The sequence below is a fragment of the Oryza glaberrima genome, chromosome 11, assembly GCF_000147395.1.
Source record: "Oryza glaberrima chromosome 11, OglaRS2, whole genome shotgun sequence".
NCBI classification, from domain to species: domain Eukaryota; kingdom Viridiplantae; phylum Streptophyta; class Magnoliopsida; order Poales; family Poaceae; genus Oryza; species Oryza glaberrima.
The window spans coordinates 18625945-18647612 of record NC_068336.1 but is presented as its reverse complement, the minus strand read 5'-3'; the positions used below and the strand labels follow the sequence as shown (position 1 = coordinate 18647612).

General features: G+C 42.7%; 1 protein-coding gene across 1 annotated transcript; it reads right to left on the bottom strand.

Moving 5' to 3' along the window:
• Nucleotides 1-15591: 15591 nt before the first annotated feature.
• Nucleotides 15592-18659, bottom strand: LOC127754942 (probable xyloglucan endotransglucosylase/hydrolase). The gene is made up of 3 exons (XM_052280552.1): nt 18330-18659; nt 18041-18234; nt 15592-16320 (listed from the first exon to the last, which is right to left on the bottom strand). The coding sequence occupies exons 1-3, from the start codon at nt 18621-18623 to the stop codon at nt 15921-15923; spliced, it is 888 nt and encodes a 295-aa protein (XP_052136512.1). The 5' UTR covers nt 18624-18659; the 3' UTR covers nt 15592-15920.
• Nucleotides 18660-21668: the final 3009 nt, after the last annotated feature.

The window sequence follows — 21668 nt, the reverse complement described above, 5'->3', positions numbered from 1 at the left end:
TAAGATTTTATTTGAATTTCCTTAATTTATTCAAATACCATTTGAATAAATATTTGATTTAATCTTATAATTGAATTTACAACTTAAACTTATATTTGCTTTTCAAATATTTTCTTTTATCTCCAAAATACCCTTTAGCCACTAAAAAGCCGCCGGTTGGAACTTTACGCCTTCTATGAGGACATTCACGCGGTCTACGGACCTCAACGTCGGACTGTTGGTTGTAAAGCCCGGCAAAAACCAAACCCAAGGCCGAAGTGCTGCTCCTGGCACCCCACGCCTTGATGCGTATAGCGGTCGGAGCTTCACTATCCTCTCGACCTCCATTGCACGCCGCACAGTTAGCTCTCGAGCTTTGTGTGATCCTAGCCGCTCCGCCGCCACTCACGGTTGTCGGAGTAACACTTTCACCCCACTAAACCTGCACCCACCTCCTATTCTTCTAGCCGATATGCTGTCTATCGACACCAGCTAGAAATGATACCAAATCTAGTCGTTATGCTGTCCAACTCTAGCAACGAGCAAACACCTAAAACCCTAGCCGATATTTATCCTACCTCGATATCGGCCTAAACAACTAAACCCTAGCCACTATTCAACAAAAGCCCAACCTTGACCCATATTAGCCACATACCTATTTAACCATATCAACTATCCTGTATATTTCTTATCATCCAAATCACGAGAGCCTTCACATAAAATATAAGAAACATTAGTTGCTTGATTCCCTTTTTACCTTAGCCTCCAACCCTCTAGAACCTCCACATAAAATATTAGCCCAGTAATCCCTATGCCCTACAAAAGAGATAGGTTATACCTTAAACCCTAGCCCTCTTAAGCTGTTTATCGTTTTCTTATTATTTTATGGCTTTTATTGAATTTGGTTCTTCCTCTTTCTCAGTAGAGTTTATTGTCTTTTGGATGGCAACCTTTGGTATTTCGAGAATCGGATAATCAGGTTGCCTATCTTGGATTCATTTGCGTTGGAGCAAGGCAAGTTATTATTCCTCCCCTTTGAGCATAATGATCATATATTCTTATATCTCTATTCTATGCATTAGTCATACATGATTTCAAATGCATAACCTGAACATAGCAAACCAGATATGCTAGCTTTTGCTTAGCCCTTCCTAGTTAGACTGCATAAAATATAATGAACTTAGATTGGGACAGTACGGTAGAAATGGTTGATTTCCGGGTGGCTAGTACTGTTCCAACCGACATAAGACTGCCAAGTACATGTGAAGAACATACGAGTACGACTGCAATTCTCATATGGGCATAGACCTAGCTGATTAAGTTATCTAGCAAAGGTGGTACCTCTGTGTAGTGGTTCTTATTTAAGTCCTCGCGCAGGAGGCAAATTTATGCCGCGAAAGGCAAAATTGTGATATTTACCGAGGCGCAGGTAAATATTTGTTTGAGATAAATTATGATGTCATATGACTTGTTTGTGAACCCTGATTGCGATGACATGGTGTCATACAATCAGATCTCTCTAAAGACCCCGGGAACGCCAGAACTCCTCTCGCTGCTGATAACGTTATGTTCAGAGCGTATGGGGATTATAGTTCATGGAACAGGTACCACTGATGTTAGTAACCGAAAAGATTTGCCATGACAAGGCTAATGTGTTTGGCACGTCATGTATTGCGGGTAAAGCGTATATCTACTGCAGTATGAATATCCTCAAAACTATTCGAATAGCTGTGCTCGCGGTTATCGGGCATTGGGACTCACTATGGCATCTTGGATAGAAACCTAATTCGAAATTTTATTAAATACTGCTGCATTTAAAACATTACAGGTTTTCTACTTCTACATTCTCTGCTTTCTGCAAGTAAATCTAGCTCTACACAGATATTACCTCTCATGCATTCATTCTTGAATAATATAATAGCTTGCTGAGTACCTTGTACTCACCCTTGCTTCAACCCCTCTTTTTCAGAGTCTATTTGGAGTTTTTTCCGAAGCTGGGAGTTCAATCACATTAGTTAGTTCCCTTTAAAACTAGTCTTCAAGTCTAGTATAGTTAGACGGTTTAATTCTATAGTAAAACGACATAATTGGGTCATAGTATAGCTTCTGCTGTAATAGTTAGCCACAAATTTGTAAATGTCCTATTATTTTATATAAATATATCTCCTTTGGAGTCTTGACCAAATGTATGCGATAAAGATCCAGATTGTTGAACCTGTATCAATCTACTGATTCAGGGCTTGATACAGTTAAATATGTCAGTTTCTGAATCGTTAGTTTTGGGACCCGACATGTTTAGTTCACACTAAAATTGGAAGTTTGGCTGAAATTGGAACGATGTGATGGAAAAGTTGAAAGTTTGTGTGTGTAGGAAAGTTTTGATGTAATGGAAAAGTTGGAAGTTTGAAGAAAAACTTTGGAAGGCCGTGTTTAGTTCACCCCAAACTTCCAACTTTCTATCACATCACATAACATCCAAAACTTTCTTACACACATAAACTCATTTTTTTTTCTAAACTTCCAACTTTTCCTAAACTTTCAATTTTTTTCGGGAGCTAAATGTCAACTACTAAGCATAGTCAATTGCAAATCGGCCGGTTGGTTTGCTTCTCTCCAAGTATGGGAGATTTTCCAATCTTCGAAAGACGCTCGTACTTTCTTGCCAAACCCAGGTTCATCTCGTGTAGTGATTGTGGACTCGTATAAGGATATGGAGTCGACGGTTGATGTATCAGACTCGACCCTGTCTTTCGTAGCATGCATTCCCATCTGTGTTGCAACTGATTCGGTAAGCTACGTGTCCGGTGCACGGAAAACTGCCTTTCCTCTTTTCCTCTCTGTTTCGGATGTCAACCCAATCTGTGATTCAAGTCCATAAGTTCCTTTTTTATAGCTCCCGTTGCTCTTGACTCCACTCGTAGCGCATGTGCCATCAGATCCACTAGTCTCACTGTACCAGGAAGGTCGATTATTTGTGTCAATCTGGGATGAAGCCCTTCCAGATATTGCCGTCGCAAGCGGAAGTCATCTGCCACAATGTCGGACGCTTTCCTCTTTCTTTTTTTTTCATATATAGAATTGGAACGATTTCCTTGCCTGTGATGGGCCTACCGACGCTGGGGTGCGAAAGCATGGGGAGCGAACAGGATTAGATACCCTGGTAGTCCATGCCGTAAACGATGAGTGTTCGGCAAGAAGTTTCGCACTCTAACTCGAAACGGATTTTGCGCATTTAAAGCCCTTGCTTTGTTCCCCTTCCTTTAAGTTAAAGTATTCGAAACTCTTCCTAGGAAAAACGACTGCTCCCGGACTTGAGTTGTGAAGTGATAGCTCTCTTGGCGAAGAATGAATAGTAGGGACAGCAGGTAAAGCAGTTGGGACGGCCTGTGAAGCTTTCGCCCTTGCTTGTCTTGTCCCAAAGCCCGAAGAGTGAATAAGTTCGTAGTGATGTGTAATCTCTTCAAATCGAGAGAGGCATTCTATGCTGACCCGGGCCAGGGCTCGCTTTTTGGGAAGCCCGTTCCCACCGCGCTCACTTTTAATTTCCTCTTCTTTCCTTGACTTGCTTGCCAAAGCCAATACTCATAACTTGTACGGGTATGACCCGCGTTCCTTTCATATTAAAAACACTAGCTTGTTTAGTTCCACTTCTTTTCACAGGAGAACTTGCCGGTACCTCTAGACTCGCTTCATTGTCATTCCACTCGCGGCACTGGGTATCAGTTATTGGAGTGATCGGGGTGATGGTGATAGTTGTTACGATCCGTAACTGGTGATGAACCGCAAAGGTTTTTGGTTAGTTGACCTTGTTAACCGTAAAGAAAAGGAGAAAGATAAGTGGACTGGGTAATAAATGACTATGTCCATATTGTAATAACCCGAGTAAGTATCTAAGTAAGACCAATAAGGAAAGTACACGGAGATGTATTAAAGTTAAATCCGCTTTATTGGGACAACTCGGATGGATTGGATTGGATATAGTAGCAGCGCATACGTTTTCTTGCTCCGTCGCGCGTTAGTACAATAACGTGCAGCCGTTTTCTTGCTGGGGCGGACACAGATTTCTCTCTAAAGGCGAAGACTCAGAAGTGGGCGAACACTCGGTACGCGGATCAGGGGCCCAGCTAACGCGTGAAACACTTCGCCTGGGGAGTACGGTCGCAAGACCGAAACTCAAAGGAATTGACGGGGGCCCCGTGAAGAAAGCGGGCTTTGCCCCAGCTACCGCTATCCTTGGGAAACCTAAAGAGCTGCCGAAGGAAAGGGATGCAGTCTCTCCCTGGGCCAAGGGAGAGGACAGGGAAGAGAACGAAAAAAGGCAAAAGATAGTGGCCGTGGTGGATTCGAGGATCTTACGCGGCAGAGCGAACTCTTCTATCGTCTTGAATTTCCTCTGGCGGCCGGGCAGCACCCCTTCGATCCATCGAACTAGAGCGATCCGAGAAGAACGATTAGGGTCATATTCGTTGGGTCACTCATGATGTTGGTAGTTCAAGTGAATTGTCGTAGTGTAAGGAAGATTGATTGGTTTTCTGATTGCTACTTGGCTGGCATAAGAAAGAAGGCGCCCCTTCAAAACAAAAGATGATCGAAATGCCAAATTGATCATAGTAGCAAACAAAAGAGATTAGGGTTAGAGGAGATAGCAAACATGGAGATTAATGCTTCTTCAGGTTCTAATTGCTTTTCTGTTGCACTATTGCTTAACTCCTCCTGTGGATCTTCCTCATCCTCACCAACCTCTTCTTCTTAACCCAATAGCATGTTTAATTTGATTTTACACTAATGCCCAGGGTAGTATTTATCTCCACACTTCCCACATTTTCTTTCGTTCTGAGGTGGAATCGAACCACTAAAGGAGTTCAAGGGCAATGCCCCTTGCTCTTCCCACTGAAACAAGCAAAAAAGGATTTGCAGTGAGGAATCGACATTCTAATGAATGAAGAATCATTGGAATTTCCCATCTTTTTTAGCTCTGCTCCTAGAAAGGAGACTGATCTTAAGGTTTGATACTAGAGAAGCCATTTTGCTTAGGGGATACCATAACAAAGGGGATAGGTTCCTCAGATTTTTTTGGCACATCAGAATACCGTGTTGGATATCGAGGGGTTTTCCGAAAAAAAGCAAGGTACATTAACCCAAAATGTTCCATCTTCCTAGAAAAGATGATTCGTTCCAGAAAGGTTCCGAAAGAAGTTAATCTGCCTTTTCACTAGAATTAAGATAGTGTCCTCCCAGAATTGAGAAAGAAGAGAGAATACCCTCGATCATACTCTTTTCTGATAGCCAGAAAGGAATGACCTAACTTACCACTGAGTAGGCGCCCTTTTTCTTTTCCTTCTAAACTAGCTGCTCTCGCTCTTTGAAGGAAGCAAAAGAACCCATGTGTCTCGGATGAAGTCTACCCTCTTTTTGTGCCGGGAAGAAGAATGAGATCCAACTCAAAGTCAAGGAAAGTGGCCTAGACCACTGACTGTGAAAGAGTAAGAGATCAATATCCTATTATGTACATCCATGATGTGACCCAACTTCCACATAATGTCCCCCGACTCCTCCCTCTACCGGGATCGTGATTTCCTCTTTTTTCCATTAATGCGCTCTTACTCTTTTCGTAAGGAAGCCATCCGCATACCTCTGTTCCTATGGGAGAAAGAAGGTGTGGCTTTGGACCCCAAACTCTTCCATGACAGCCTTCTTCCACTCATTTTATTAGCAATCAAACCTCTTCCCTGCTCTCCTTTCGAAGGAAAGGCCTTCGCATTCTTAATCTGGTAGGGCCGGACGGCTTTGTTTGCCCTAGCTTGGCGAATCCGCGCCCCTGACCGTTCTCGCGAAGTCTTTGCAACGGGCGGCTAGGACACACGCTGGGTACTATTTGTGGAAAGTGATGCTTGGGATGAGCAAGTGCATTTGTTGGCTTTCGAGCAGTAGCGGCAGCGGGGCGGGAGAGTTGGTTATTCAAGTTGGGGCAAGAGAATAACTAGGCCTGGCGATACTTGATTTTGAGAAGCCCCAAAGCGAGACTCTATCCAGATCTCAAAGAATAACGAGCTAGGCGGCCGGCGGGCAAAGAAAGGGGGCGGGCCGGCTGGTCGGGGCCTTGGCGATACGTTCTTCTTTCAAAGCGTTTTGCCAATAGAGCGAGGGCGTCCTTCTGGGGCGGGGCGTTTACTTGAAAATGCCAAGTAAATCAAAGACGATATCTTTTCTTAAGCCTTCCCATTTCTTCCTTGTTGCTCGAAGTGAGACCAGAGAGAGAAGAGTTTTCCCACAAACCTTCTCCAAATCCAAAAGACAGATGGGATTCTAGGATTATCCTTTTGGGCAAAGACTTTTATGCATACTTCTTCTGGGTTATCTATACCATACTGTATTCTCGTAAGATGATACACGCTAGCTAAAGATCCACCGGGTGCGACGTCATAAGCACATTGGGAACGTAAACAACTCCATATTCTACTGGCCTGCCTCTCTGATCTACTATCCAACTGCCATGGAAGCACCACTGAAGACTGGCTTCTCCGACCAAGCCGAAACATGGTTAGAGCTCTAATATGCCTTGAACTTATACTGAATTCAATTAATCTAAATCTCGTAACATTTTCTGATCTATTTGATAGCCGCCAATTAAAAGGTGCTGCAGCCGTTTTATTCGCTGCTTGCTACTTTCTAAAATGGAAGATGAGATGAATAGATTGAATTGATAGTCTTTGACTATGGTGGCTCCTCCTTTGACTCTAACCTCTGCCTACCTATAGTTTCACTCCAGTCGCTTCTTCCTTTTTACTTATTTGAAAGTGGGCGGCGAAAGGAGTAAGTATCCTATTTTTGGAATGGAATTTCAGTAAAGTCTTTTTTTCTGCTTTATCCTTCTCTCAATCAAAGAAAGGGAATGCAGATGTTCTATCGCCCTCTCTTCGTATGCCACCAGCCTTCCTATCAAAAAAAGATTCATTCCTTGAACATAGGCCTCTCTCTTGCGGCTAGCGAGATTGGCTCACGCGAAAAAGGCTACTAATCCTACAACGGTAATACTAATTACGGACGAAAAAATATTTCTTTGAGGTCAGATTAACCCCGAAAAAAGTAATCCAAAAATGGATTTGGCCTAAAGTTTCAGGATATGTCCGACCTAGGGGCCCTTATGAAATTTAGAAGTCCGACGCTTTAAGAAACCAAAGAATTCCGAATGGAATGATTTTGAATATCGATTTCTTGGTACACGCGCATACGTTTTCTTGCTTTAGTACAATAACGCGCAGCCGTTTTCTTGCTGGGGCGAACACGGATTTCTCTCTAAAGGCGAAGACTCAGAAGTGGGCGAACACTCGGGCCAGCGGGCGAACATGCCGGCTCCGGCTCCGCGCACCTGCTGACACCTTTCGAAGCACTTTCACGTGTGAACCGAAGTCGTCTTGCCTGCGTTGCACTCCGAGTAAAGATATACCTCCATTCCTTTTCAGAAGGGTTCTTCCCCAGTTCCGGGAGGAAAGGAAGAGTGATTAAAACAAGAAGTACCACATGATTTATTTCTTTTAAAGATTTTTCCATACACCCGGGAGGTGGAATAAAAGGAAAGGAGGAGGCAAGCCCCCCATCTTCCGCATATCTTGCTCATCCGACATGGCATGAATCACCGAACCCGCACTCAGGAAGAGTAATGCTTTGAAAAACACGTGATTCATTAAGTGAAAGAGGTATTTACTACCGCTCGGAATTAGACCATAAAGGAATTTCTATCTACACCGGGACTATAATATCAGATTGGGGAGGAAGATCGGAATTAGCAATTGATAAAAAAGAAAGGATATGGGCTCGCGTGAGTAGAAAACAAAAGATATCTGTTCTAGTTCTATCATCAGCTATGGGTTCAAATCTAAAAGAAATTCTAGATAATGTTTCCTACCCTGAAATTTTCTTGTCTTTCCCTAATGCTAAGGAGAAGAAGAGGATTGAGTCAAAAGAAAAAGCTATTTTGGAGTTTTATCAACCGCTCTTCGAATTTCTTTCTTCCTCCCGCGCCCGCCTAAGCCTGGCCCGGCGCGCCCCACCCCGTCATCAGTCCTGTGTTGCCTATGCTTGCGCCCCAAAACGGTTGCTAACTTTGTACAACTCCGTAGGGCGCGCTACGGCAACACAGCCTACGCTTGCTGCTTGCTGGTTTTTCCATCATCCAATCCACAACAAATCGAATGAAACCGCTTCGGATTTCTTTTGATGAAAACCCTTGTTCCGCTCTCGCCCCTTTCAGAATGATATGTAGTAGCTCATCCTAATTGAAGTATTTCATTCTGGCGAGCGTTCCTTTCTTTTCGGCGGCATCCTTCCGCATTGGCGGCGAGTGGAAGAGTTGGGTTCGATTCCCTTTTATACGCGATGTGGCGAAAAAGACCCGAGGACCTCGTTTCGAAAAAATACGCCGTTTGGGAGCTTTACCGGGACTAACTAGTAAAAGACCTAGATCCTGAAGTATCTTTAAAAACCAATTGCGTTCTGGGAAAAGATCGCAAGTCGACTTATGGATGGAATCAAATACGCAGTATTTACAGAAAAAAGTCTTCGTTTATTGGGAAAGAATCAATATACATGCTGGTCTGTCACACCAGAAGTCGCGGGTTCGAACCCCGTTTTCCCCGCCCGATCTTCCTAAGGGGAAAGTCGACTAAAGTAGGTTAGCTAATGTCTGCGGCCGCAATTCCTTTTCGAGCTTTTCTTGCAAGCTAGTTTCTAAGTTTCCAGAATCTGGCAATACTACAGCTTGGGACCAAGATGATGCTTCATCGAAGACCACACTCGGGATGTATAGCAAATGTAGATCGTGCGTCCTGCGCATTGATCCGGCAGCGAGACCCGCCCTGGTTGTAAAGCGAGCCGTCCTTCCTTTCATTCATTGCTTTGTCTTCGGTTTGTTTTTAAACTAGACCTTCTCTCGGGACTGCCCAGCTCCCTAACCTAATGCGGCCGGACCGCAGGGAACCTTAGCATGGGGGGACGTCCTAATCCTTTTGCCGCCGCAAGGCTGGTGGTTTTTGTTGTTCCCGCGAAGCGAAGATCATTCGCTTGGCGAATGAAGTGGATCAACCTCTTTTTGGCTCGGGCCAAACACTTTTTCTCGCTGGTCGAGCTTTCTACAAAAAAAAAAAGCGATGCGAGAGCGTATCCTGTGATATTAAACAATGGCAAGTCAGCGGTGAAGTGTTGACTTCAGAAACTTGAATCTTCCCAGTCCAAAGAACGAGTATCCAATGCCGATAGCTGACCTACTGGTAAATTCGCATGCTTGTAACTGTGTATTGAGCCTCTTGGATACCCACTCAGGGTATAACCAGGTGCCAATCACCGACCGAGATCTAAGACTTAATCTAAAAGAAATTACTAAATTGAATCTATTTCTATTAAAAAAATTGCATTAAAAAAACCGATCAAAAAGGGCGAGCGAAGTAAGTGCCATAGTTACGGGAATAACGGAATGCATGGGGGTAAAAAAAATAGAAAAATGAAGATTTTCTATGAAATCCTTTCTTTCCCATAGAGTTATTTTTTATCTTTGATTCCCAAACGCTGCGCGCAAGTCAAGCTTACAGAATTCCTGCCGAGGCGCCTTCTTTCTTATGCCAGCCAAGTAGCAATCAGAAAACCAATCAATCTTCCTTACACTACGACATTCTATCTCTCCAACAAAAAAGAGGGGCTGCACCCCAGTTGTACACCCCCTTCGTTCGGAGAACCTTTGTTGATTCTGAACTTTGTTCGCAAAGTAAGCGTCCTTTTAACGGGCCAGCCCTTTTTAATGCGCCGCTCGACAGCAATTCGTTAGCCTAAAACAAGGGAGTGGTACTGTTCAGGACTACAATATGAAATGCGACAACTTGATGAGGTATGCTCCCGACATTGTGGCAGATGACTTCCGATCCTGAAGTTCTCGCGAAGAGAATAAGATGCAGCTCCCCCTCCCTCTGTCTTTTTCCGCTTTGCTAATCTTCCCCTATTCCATTGAATCGATTTCATGCACTTCCCTCAAGCCGAAACCGGAACGGGAAACTTGTCTTGTATAGTAGGCAGGAGATCATACTTGTTTCTCAGTTTGTGACACTGACTCGAGGGAAAATTGACTGGAAAACTTTTGCAGGTTTTCGTTACCGAGATATCTTTTCTTTTTCCCAGGGATTTTTTGGGTAATCAGCTCCCCCCGAGAAGGAAGTCTTCCTCTCCCTTCCATTCCACAATGCAAAGTAGATTACAACTGGAATCTACCTATTTATTAGGCACTGGTACAGATCACATATAATTTTATGGATTGGGATTCTAGCTTGCTCCCTTAAGTCTAAGAAAAAAGACAAGCCCTCCGAAAGTAAAATGAGCTGACTAGACCAGTAACCATATCTTATCGGTCATCCTATTGTTGATGAATCAAAGCGAGATCAGAATAAATAGAAAAGTGGGACCAGCACAATGAGCAAGCTGCACGAAAAACCGCTTCTTTTTCCGGTTCCACAACAACTTGGGCAAAATGGGGTTAGTGCGCTCAATCCGTTGCTTGTTCCTTTCCTTTGGATTTATTATCATAGGTAGTGTTCGAGATCGCCTCTGTGCGGTGAACACTCGCGAGTAAGAACATGTGCGGGAATAGGCATATGTTTGGGGATATGGAGGAAATAGAACGATTTCACTAATTGTTTCGTCTGGGTCGTCAATGTTTGATTTTTTTACTTTTTTCTATAAATGTTTTATGCTTTTTTCTATTTTCTTTGGTTATATATAAAGAGCTCTCAATTCTTTGGTTATTAAGCAAGGGTACTCAACTCCACTGATTGATAGTCGAGTTCCCGTGCATGAAGTCAGTGGATTCGAGTGAACTGACCGTACTACAAATCGACTAATTTATTATTTCATAATCATTCATAATTTATTTATATATTTATATAATCCAGATGTTGATACAATTCATTTTTTTAGTACTTCAGTTGATTTTGCTTTGTTTATCCCAGTTTTAATTTGGATTTTGTGTGAAAATGAAAAAAAAGAAAAAAAAGAGTCTTTATGTCTCGTTACCGAGGACCTCGTTTCGAAAAAATACGCCGTTGGGTTTACTTTCTTAAACATAAACCCTCGTGCCTACGTGGAGAAGATTGGAGTAGAGAAGGCTTCCTTGCATGAAGAAGAAAGATGATATGGTGACAGCAATGCTAGAAGTACCCGAAGGACTGGGTAAGAAGAATAAAATAATTCGACACAAACCCATAATCTTTTACAAAACCGAGAAATGAGTTGATGAACCCTCATGGGTGGTCTTACCAGAGATAGGAATTTATCCATTATTCGATGATCCAACGCGCTAAGGGAATTCATGTTCTCCGTATTTACCATATCAGAAATCAAGTACAAATGAGCCCTCTTATTAAGGAAATGGTGGCATTTGCAGACCTCTCACCGAATTGCTCAAGAAAGGAGGTTTTGAATGGAATGCAGAAGCTCAAAAGGCCTTTGAGCAACTCAAGAGAGCAATGGTATCAGCTCCAGAGCAGTTTCTTTTCCCATCCCCTCGCCCCGGCATAGCGCTTCGCTTCTGGTTCTTCGGAAGAATCAACTGACTTCTCCCTTCTTCATTGCTCCGGGGGAAAGGGAACCGTCTACCAGTTGGGAGGTTCGAATCCCATTTCCTCCGGCACGGAAGTAGAACGGGCGGGCGAAATTACGTGAGAGAAAGAACCTTAGATTGGCCAAAAAAAGAAAGAGCTTCGCTCGGTTGGCCCTCCTAGGATTCCGCCTACTTTCTCTTCTCTTAAGTCTACAACAAGTGGTAAAGGCAGGATTGGAACCTACGTAGAAAACCTTCAACAGATTTACAGTCTGTCGCTTTTGACCACTCGGCCATAGGAAGGGTTGAGAGAACTACTTATCTTGCCTAGCATTTGTGTGTGCGCACCTGCTTTTGGGCGGTTAGCGAAACGAAAGTAAAGTCATTACCCATGGCCAGTCGAGAAAAAAAAAATAAAACAAACATGGTTTAGCGTATTCGGAATTGTAACCAAGCATCCTAGGTTCTATACCAGATTCAACACTAGAGCATGCAGCCGATCCTGGATACAGAACTATATAAAGTGTGCAACTGAGGAAAAGGCCCTATGGAGTAAAGGGAAGCGTGTACGTTGTCACACTCCCTGCCCCCCAAAGGTGCCTAGAGGACGGGCCAGACGCAGCAAAGCGACGCCCCAGGAGCGGATTCCCCACGAGCAGGGAGACAGGAGACGGCCATCTCGAGGCACATCACGACCTACAGGCAACACCGGCGAGACCCGGGAAGGTAACCCGATTGGGAGTCAGAGGATCCATAGTACCCGCAGCCTCCTGGACTTCATATTCATCATTTTCTAAAAAAAGGGTAAGGGGTCTCTTTTCTGACATCCATTGTGGGGATCATCTTTTATCGGGAGACATGGCCTGGTGGTTTCTGATCGAGATTCCTAATCAATAAGGCGAAGAGTTCTTCGCATGATCTGGTCCTACCTTTTGTCTACGCTATTTTTTTCCCTTCTCAGCTGCTGTCCTTACTCCGGATAAATTGGAACACATTGATTCCGTTCGTTCCTTCTTCTTTCGCTTGGAATCCCCTCGCTTCTTCTTTCGCTTCTACGCTCGTGCTTTCAGCAAGTTCGTACCAGTCGTCAAGAGCTCCAAAAATAGTAACCTGCTCCTGGTTCACATGAACAAAGTGTAGCAGAACGGACTTCCATCCCTATATACCTCAGCTTGTTCGATTGAGCCGATACCGAGCCCTTATCTTTTCAGAAGATGTGCAACCACCCTTGCTTTTGGTTTATTTTCAGTCAACCAATAGTAGATACAGGAGGAGGTGGTATTAGAGAACAATTAGTTGATTTGCAATACCCTTTGTTTTCATTTCACTTCGAGGGAAGACCTTACTTTCGTTCCAGCATTCACTTAAGGATAGGAATAGTCATATCTCGCTCGTAGTCATAGACTTTGACACTTCTTCCTCCGCCTACCTCCTTGTGAGCAGCCGCTTTTTCTTCTTTCCGTGGAGAAACCTAGTAACTTGGTTTTATTTTCCAACTCACGTTCGTGATCGGCCTCCTCAACTGTGTATCGATTGAAAGGCAGGGCGGCAGAGCCCCCAACCGACGGGAGTTGTTACGTCCAGTATGTCCCCAATCGTCAACGAGCAAGAAAACGGATGCGCGTGCTAACGCTTTCGCGCTAGTGCGCTCAATCCGGTGCTTGTTTGGATGTAAGAGATCTCGTTTGCTAGCCGGGCCCTTCCATGAGTTTAGATCTCTATGTATGAATCTCTTATTTAATCCCATACTTTTTCTCATTTCAGAACGATCAGCATACTGTGTGACTTCTGCGTGACAGAAAAACTTAAATTTCCTAGACAATATTTCGTCTACCCACTACTCTTTCAGGAGTACATTTATGTGTTTGCCCATGATTATGGATTAAATGGTTCCGGAAGCAGGTGAAAGTCGTGAGTTGAGTAAGTCTTGGCAACAACGCTTCGCACAACTAAATACTAACACACTATTTACTTCTGTACTTTTCCACCGCCAAAACACAATGACTTATGCATTCCATACAGGCACGAGCGAAAAACGAGCTGAACGAGTGATCAGGTGCTTCGACCTCTCTTTCTACGGTTTCAACATTCAGTAGGTTTGCAAGATATGCTTAATAACACATAAGGGCGCTAGCTAGGCTACTAACTAATGCCAGTAATAAGCAAGCACCGGTCAAGTAGCTTAGGGCATTAAAGTCGGAGTGATGAGTTCGACGACGCTGACATGAGCTAGCAAACGCATGCGTGTTTCTGCCTGTAGCCTGTAGGCTGTAGCCAGCTTTGACGTTGGCGCAAACCCATTCGGCCGCGTTGCTCTCGGCTCTGCTAAAGATGCGGTTAATAATTTACTACTCCCTCCATTTTTTTAAAAAAAAAAGACAAATCCTGAATTGCCGTGTCTAACATTTAACTATCCGTCTTATATGAAATTCTTTTATAATTAGTATTTTCATTATTGTTAGATGATAAAACATGATTAATATTTTATACGTACTTGTTTTTTTAATATTTTTTATAAATTTTTTTGAATAAGATGAACGATCAAATGTTAGATACGAAATTTTTTTTTTGAACGGAGGGAGTACATTACTCCTTGGCGCTGCCTTGCAGACGTGCAGTATATCGATTGACATCTCTTCATCTACGCTCTCCTTGTTTTTCTTCACTGCAGCAGTACATGATGCAGAGCTGCAGGCGTGTCGCGTGTTACTGCCCAGCCTAGCTCGATCTGTAGCACGTGGCCGGCGTTGCATGCCGCCGTACTGGTTGCATCGGTACATCCTGACTCCTGAGTCCCTTTTTTTTTTTTTTGAGAACCACATCCTGAGTCCTGGACCTTCACATGCATGCTCACACGAACCGATCTTTTCTCGTTCAATTCCTCCATGAAAAACTTCTCAAATGAAGAAAATAAAGAAAAAAAACAAACAAAATCTGCATGATGTTGAAGCACCGCGGGTGTACTCTACGTGTTGCATTGATATCCGGGTTTATCGAATCGTTTTAGATGGGTTACCATTATCCTAAGTTTTGGTGGTTATCATGGTAGCCGTACGGTTATCGTGAGGAATACTGTAGTTCTATAAACTAAGAAGATTATTACACCCGCGGTTTTGTAAACCTGTCATGGTCCTCATCGGTAACCCTACAGCTTTGGTTGATCAGTCAAAGTTGGCCTTTTCAGTTCAGTATAATCAGCCCTAAAAAGTTGTCCAAAAAGATCGGATCCACTACCATTTAGCCTAATAAGCTAACCGATGGGCTTGTGTTGAATATCAGTCTCAGCAACAGGCAAACCGATGAGGTACCATGACTTCTCACACTGCTCCTCTTCTGACATTCACAAGCTCTCATTCAATTTGTGCATAATGGGGGTGCAAGATATGTAAAAAGAACTGTACTCCTGCTGCTATTTTGTCTGCATAAGTCATAGGCTGTTGCCACCTCGCAGTGCGCCGTTTCATGATCATGAACATACTGCCATGCCGATGCGTGCACCCGGCCCCATGTTCCAACAATATCTTGTCCTCGGATTTTCACGGAAAATTTCCAACGAAACGGTTGATTAATTTCGTTCTTTTATATGAAAATCAACTGCAAAAAGGTGTTCCCAATTACCATAACTAGGGGGCCACACATTTTGCATTATCATGGACTTAATTATCTCTGTAATGTAACTCCGTTTTACTTTTGACTTTTTCCTAATTAAACTAAAAATAAGTTTAATCAAGAATATAAAAAAGAAAAATTGGCAAAATCGAAAACATCAAATTAGTCTCATTACAATTTAACATGAACGTATTCCAGTAAAATATTTGTTTTGTATTTAATTAGTCTCATTACAATTTAACATAAACATATTCCAATAAAATATTTGTTCTGTGTTTAAAATACTACTGTGTTATTTTATAATCTTAATCATATAGTAATTTAAAATTTTATAATCTTAATCATATAGTAATTTAAAATGGAGAGAGTAATAATAATATATAATAATAAAGCATTGATGAGCATTTGCTTCGCACAACGCAACATACCAAAACCCAAATTAATTCATTAATTAACTCTGACCGATCGAAATCGATCACAGCGCGCGTATATATATAGTACAAGCGAAACCACCAAAATAATTTGGCAATACATATATCACGCGCCCAATTCAGCACACCTGGCACGACGACGATACATACATGCATACATACAATCAATTCAAGCCCAAATTACCCCCAAAACGTTACCCATTAATTAATTAACTGCACGCACTCAAATCATGATTAATCGTAGCCGTACACGTACTCATCCCCATCCATCCATCCATCCATCGGACGGCCAGCAAGCATCGATCACAGATCTCGATGAGATCTCAGGCGTCGCGGTCGCGGTGGCACTCGGGCGACATGGCGGGGTAGCGTTCGCGGTCGTCGCAGTAGTTGTAGATGGTGTGCGTCTTGCGGACCCAGGCGAGGCGGCGGTACTGGTCGGCGTCGAGGTCGCGGAACTCCGGCTGGTCCCACCACCGGGCGCCCTGGGTGGCGCAGTACCGGGCCTCCGCCGACGCCTCGCAGCCATCGACGTGGAAGCCCCGGTAGGAGGCGACGAACGGCGCCCGCGACCAGTCGGTCTTCTCCCGCCCGCCGCGGGTGGCCCAGTCGTCGGCGTTCCACAGGCTGGAGTAGAGCTTCATCGGCTGGTTGAACGGATACCGCACGCCCAGGTCCTTGCTGTTCTTGAACACCCTGATCGGCGTGTCGTCCACGAAGAACCTGCATATATTGATAGATCGATACATTCAGATTTCAGAACGTACGTATGAAGTTTACAGGATTTTCATGTGCTCCCTCCGTTTCAGATTACAGGTTGCTTTGATTTTTATTAAAATCAAACTGCTCTCGTTTCATCGTCGTTTTGACTTCAATGAAAGTTAAAATGTTCTAAGTTTGATCAAGTTTGTAGAAAAAAATAGTAACATTTTCAACCCAACACAAATATATTATGAAGATGTATTCAATTGTAGACTTAATGAAATTAATTTGCTACTGTAAATATTACTATATTTGTTTACAAACTTGATCAAATTTAAAGTAGTTTGACTTTTAAACAACTTATAATATGAAACGGATGAGGTAGATTTTAGATCTGTTTGAGATAGCTGTACATTTTTTCATAACATTTTGTGTGTATAAATTGATGGGAAATAATTAACCTGCACATGTATATATACACATTTAGAACGTATGAATTTTACTGGATTTTTATGTAGATTCTAGACCCGACTGAGACAGCTAAAATTGGTTCATAAATGGGTAATCTATAATTTTCTATAACAAAACTTATGTGTATAAATAAATGAGTTAACTACTATAAAAAATTAAGGAAATGTTGCAGAAATGTATTACAAGAAAAAAAATTATATAGAAATAAAAACTTGCACTGGAAAATCTGAAATTTAGAAATATAATAGGGCTATCATAGGATTTTACTGGAACACAGGAAATACATAGTATTTTCATCAAGTAGTAGTAGGAGTAGTAATTTCAGTTAATACTACTACTACTAGCTTTTAATTTATTGAGGTTTGCTTTCAATAAACTGTTAGCGCACAGCGGCTATCCGCTTCTTGTTCGCACTGTGCAACGCTGTAGCATCGGCGCGTGTCAGCGTGTGGGCCCCACCGCCGACCGACCCATCCCTGCTTTTCATGTTCTTTCTGAACTCTGCTGGTCAGGGACGACATGTACACGCGCGCCAAAATCAATTGCACATGCGCGCCAATCTCTCGTCTCACCGTGCAGGTACCTTTTGCTTTGCTCATCTTTACGGTGGATTCAAAGCATCTTAGTACTACTGACACCGCACTAATTACTCTTACTACTTTCATCCCAGTCTAAGGCAGGATTAGACCCATCCTACCTGGCTACATTTTGAGGAAAAAAAAGAGAAAATCATTCTGCTAATGTAATACTCTCCCGGGCTATAATATACTCAGATACTAGTTTCAAAGTTTTTTTTTTCAAACTTCCAACTTTCCATCACATCAAATCTTTCATACAACACACAACACATCGTCTCCAATTTCAATCAAATTTTAAACTTTGGGCTAATCTAAACACAGCATAATTCTACAACTCTATTTGTCTTAAAATATACTCTTTGTATTTTAATATATAATAACTTTTTATGGCGTTTGACTATTCATTTTATTCAAATTTTTTATGCAAATATGAAAATATTTATGTCATACTTAAAATCACAATAAAATAAATGATAATTACATAATTTTTTTATAAGACGGATGGTAAAACGTTAGATAAAAAATTAACGACGTTATAAAGATATTATAAAATATTTTAATACAAAGAATCTCAAAGTTTACCAGAGTTGATAGTTGTAGATTGTGCTTCCTTATTTTTATTTTCTTCGGAAAATGAGGGAGTACAATGCAAGTAAATAAGTGGGGGTGTTAATGAGGTGTAATTAGCGTACGCGATCATGTAGAGGTTCCAGAGGACGGAGTAGGAGTGGTAGTCCTTGGTGGGGTCGAACCAGAGGTAGATCCTCTGCTCCCGGTCCCCCTTCCCGCCGGAGAAGACGTTCGTCTGCAGGATGTACGGCTCCCCCGTCCTGTTCCCCAGGAACTCGAAGTCGATCTCGTCGTGCTCCGAGTTCTGCGACGACAGCTGCAAATTCCCCAATGCAAAAAAACCACACATCATCGATCTCCGATCAAGAAGCAGAAGAGGAAGAGGATGAGGGAGCAATGGCGGCGGCGTACGTAGAAGGCGGTGACGGTGCCGGCGGAGTCGCCGGCGACGAGCTTGATGTGCATGCTGAAGTGGCCGAAGAGGTAGGAGCCCCGGGTCTGGAAGCCGGTGCCGGTGGACTTGTCGAGGTAGAGCTGCACCTCGCGCCCGCCGTCCACGTAGTGGATGTGGTCCTCCGCCCACGTCGGCACGTAGTTCTTCTCGAACGCCACGTCCACCGGCTTCCGCGGCGCCGCCGCCTCGCCGCCGCCCAGCAGCAGCACCGACATTGCCACCACCATCGCCGCCGCCGTCGCCGTCGCCATGTTGGTGGTGAGTGGTGGTTGTGTGTGCTCCGAGCAGAGGAGCTCGCGAGTATTTATAGGGGCTCTGCTCTGCTTGGCTTCCGTTTTCTGATTATCATTTGCTAATTAATAATCCACCTGTTCCTCTTCTAGACGCTACAGTGAACTGTGAAGCTAACTAGAGCAAGTTTAATAGTACAGCCAATGGTGGGCTCCAAATCAATTATAGTCAATTTAATAGTTAATTCATACAATAGTTATCAATAAACATGTACTGCATAATTAATGTATGGTCCCACCTATTATACACACATGCATCTTATAGTCCGTGCTGTAGCTGGCTATAAATCTATAGCCCGCTGCTCTTATCTCTCCTCTTTTATATTTTTAAAATATGTTTATAGTCAGCTTATAATCTGATATTGTACATGCTCTTAGACGAAGAGTGTGTGATTTGGGAATTAAATAGAGTACTTTTTTTTTTGGTGATTCTGTGTATTAGGGATAAAATTTCTTTTAACTTTCTTATTTCTCATCAGCACGCTTTTCGGTGTGTTTTACAAAAAGTATATAAATAGAAGTTGTTTAGAAATTCAAATAAATCAATGTTTTCAGTTTGAAAAATATCCTCCAACGGACACTTGAGACACTTGAGGACTGAAAGAAATCTTAACCATTGATTTATAGTTACTACATAAGAGAGCTTTTTTCTCATATTAATAGTTGCTGGTAATATACATAGATTAGTAACTACTACAGTAAAGACCATGGTGAAACATCCGTTAAATAAAAGTTGTTAATTAAGTACTCGTGATTAGCTAGCTGATGACCAAGTTGTAACCATGTAATAACGGGTGAGTGAGTGAGTGACAGAGTGATCGAGCAAGTTCATAGCAGCTGCTGCGCCAGCTGCGGCCAGACCACCACATGGGGGACTGACGAGCCTGTGAGGCGAAGGTTTTGTCTTGTGCGTCGTGTCAGGTTGGCCTAGTGGTGAGATGCGTAATGCATTATGCATGGGAGCAGTATCAAGCTGACACCATGGGATTATATTGAATTTAATCTGAATCATGCATTGCATACTTTTATATTAGATATATCAGCACACAAGTTGGGGGCTTGCTTTCAGAGGATTTTATATATGTAGGCGTCTCAAACATGAAGTTAGTAACAAAAAGTGCTTATATATATACATGTTTCTTGATAGTATATATATACTACTACTAACTACTACACCGTGTACATGTTGTGTGCGCTGTCACAAGAAGCTTCTAAGCACGCACGAACGCATCAGCATCAATGATCCATGAGATTTGTGGTACAAGGGATTAGCGTAGTAGTATACATATTACTGCATGAGTGTGTTTGTTTGGTTGGTTAATTTTTCAGTAAATGAAAAGTGATTTGCTCGCGGGGTGTGTGTTTAATACTAATATATATTGGTGGCAGCTTAATTAAGTTGCAAAACTTTTTTGGTCAGTCGCTGGCCAAAATGTTCCTGTCTGGTAGTATATCGGCGATGCATGGAGCCGGCGGTAGCCTCCTTAAATTCAAATAAATTTAAAAAATAATTTAGAATTTTTAATAAATTTTACACGATTTCATACGGTTTTTCACGGTTACCGTGGTTACCATGCGGTAACTGTGCTTACCACCAGGACACAGTAACCCGGTCCCGACGGTTTGGGAAACCCTGGCTACCATCACACGCTGTAGTGGTGTACAGTAGCAGTGCTACAGCGGAAGCGCGTGTAGTGAGGCCAGTTCAGTGCAGTGCAGTGTGTTGGCAGGTCGGTGACCAGACCGGACAGGAGTGAATGCTGGGCTGGGGGTTCACATGGGCGGTGAACTCGCATCGCAATCAGGAGCCGTCCCTACGTACGTGTACCGCCCGGGGATACATCGAGCTATATCCCAAGTCCTAATGCCTCAACGCTCGCTACGTACCGACATGAACAACGTCGCCGACTGTCCGGCGATTTTGAGGTTTCTTCAACCTTAAATTTAAAGTTAAGGTTTTCTTTTCGAAGTTTATTTTTTAGCGTTTGCTTTAACGGTAAACCGTTAAGAATAAGTATGTAAAAGTTTTATTCATAAATTACTTTTTTTTTACAAATATACTGTTTTTGGCTTTTTTTCATGAATATGCCAAACGATGGGGCTACTCAGCTTTTCCATCAAGTCTATTTTTCAATCTTTTCTTCCAAACTATGATAAACGATTTACTTTACCTTGGTTTATTTTTTTCAGCTTATTAGCGGTAGTTTAACTGATCAAAAGTTATATAATTCTATATGACTTAAAAGGAGACAACAAGTTTAAGGCTAAGCTGATACCGAGCACATAAAACAAGGTATGTTATTAACAAAGTAATTAATTAAGTATTAGCTGTTGTAAACTTAAAAATGAATTAAGTATTAGCTCCCAAGTATCCCTTATAGCGGAAGCCGGTTCGATTAGAAAACACTTATCAACTTGTGCGCGGACTTATGCTGGTTCATTCGTCGCGACATCTGCAATCATTTAGGAGAGTTCCATGATCCTCGTAGCAAACTTGCTACATACCCCAAATTCAAGAATCTATAAGAGAGTGGGAGAGGGAACATGCTGTGGACTAAATGGATGTATTTGTCGTGGGGGATCACTTGTAATAAACACTATACTTTCTATGTAATATGATTTAATTTGATGTTTCGGCTAATTTTCCATCTATTGTCCCGTTAGGTCAAATTATACCGACCTAGCACGTGCTAGCCGTGGGGGGTAAACTATTATTCCGTGCGGTCCACTTAATTTGACCACACGCGGCCTAATTGCACCGCACGGGATAATAGAATATCCCGTGCGGTCCGTATAACCAAACCGCACGGGATAATCGATTATCCCGTGCGGTCGGCCCGCCCGCACACGAAAATAAAGATGTTCCCAGACGAGGAGCTGCAGGCGGGCCGGGCGACCGTACGTGATAATCTATCCAACCACCCGGAATAATGGGTATTGCAGTAGTGGATATTAATTCAAAGAAACTTTTAAATAGATCTTTTTCGAAAAAATTACGCATTTAAT

Excerpts from the sequence above, each read along its gene's own strand:
- LOC127754942 (XM_052280552.1), bottom strand. The coding sequence starts at position 18,623 with ATGGCGACGGCGACGGCGGCGGCGATGGTGGTGGCAATGTCGGTGCTG. Across the intron at positions 18,235-18,329 it reads GCACCGTCACCGCCTTCTAC|CTGTCGTCGCAGAACTCGGA; the intron begins GTACGCCGCCGC and ends GGGAATTTGCAG. Across the intron at positions 16,321-18,040 it reads TGGAACCTCTACATGATCGC|GTTCTTCGTGGACGACACGC; the intron begins GTACGCTAATTA and ends CAATATATGCAG.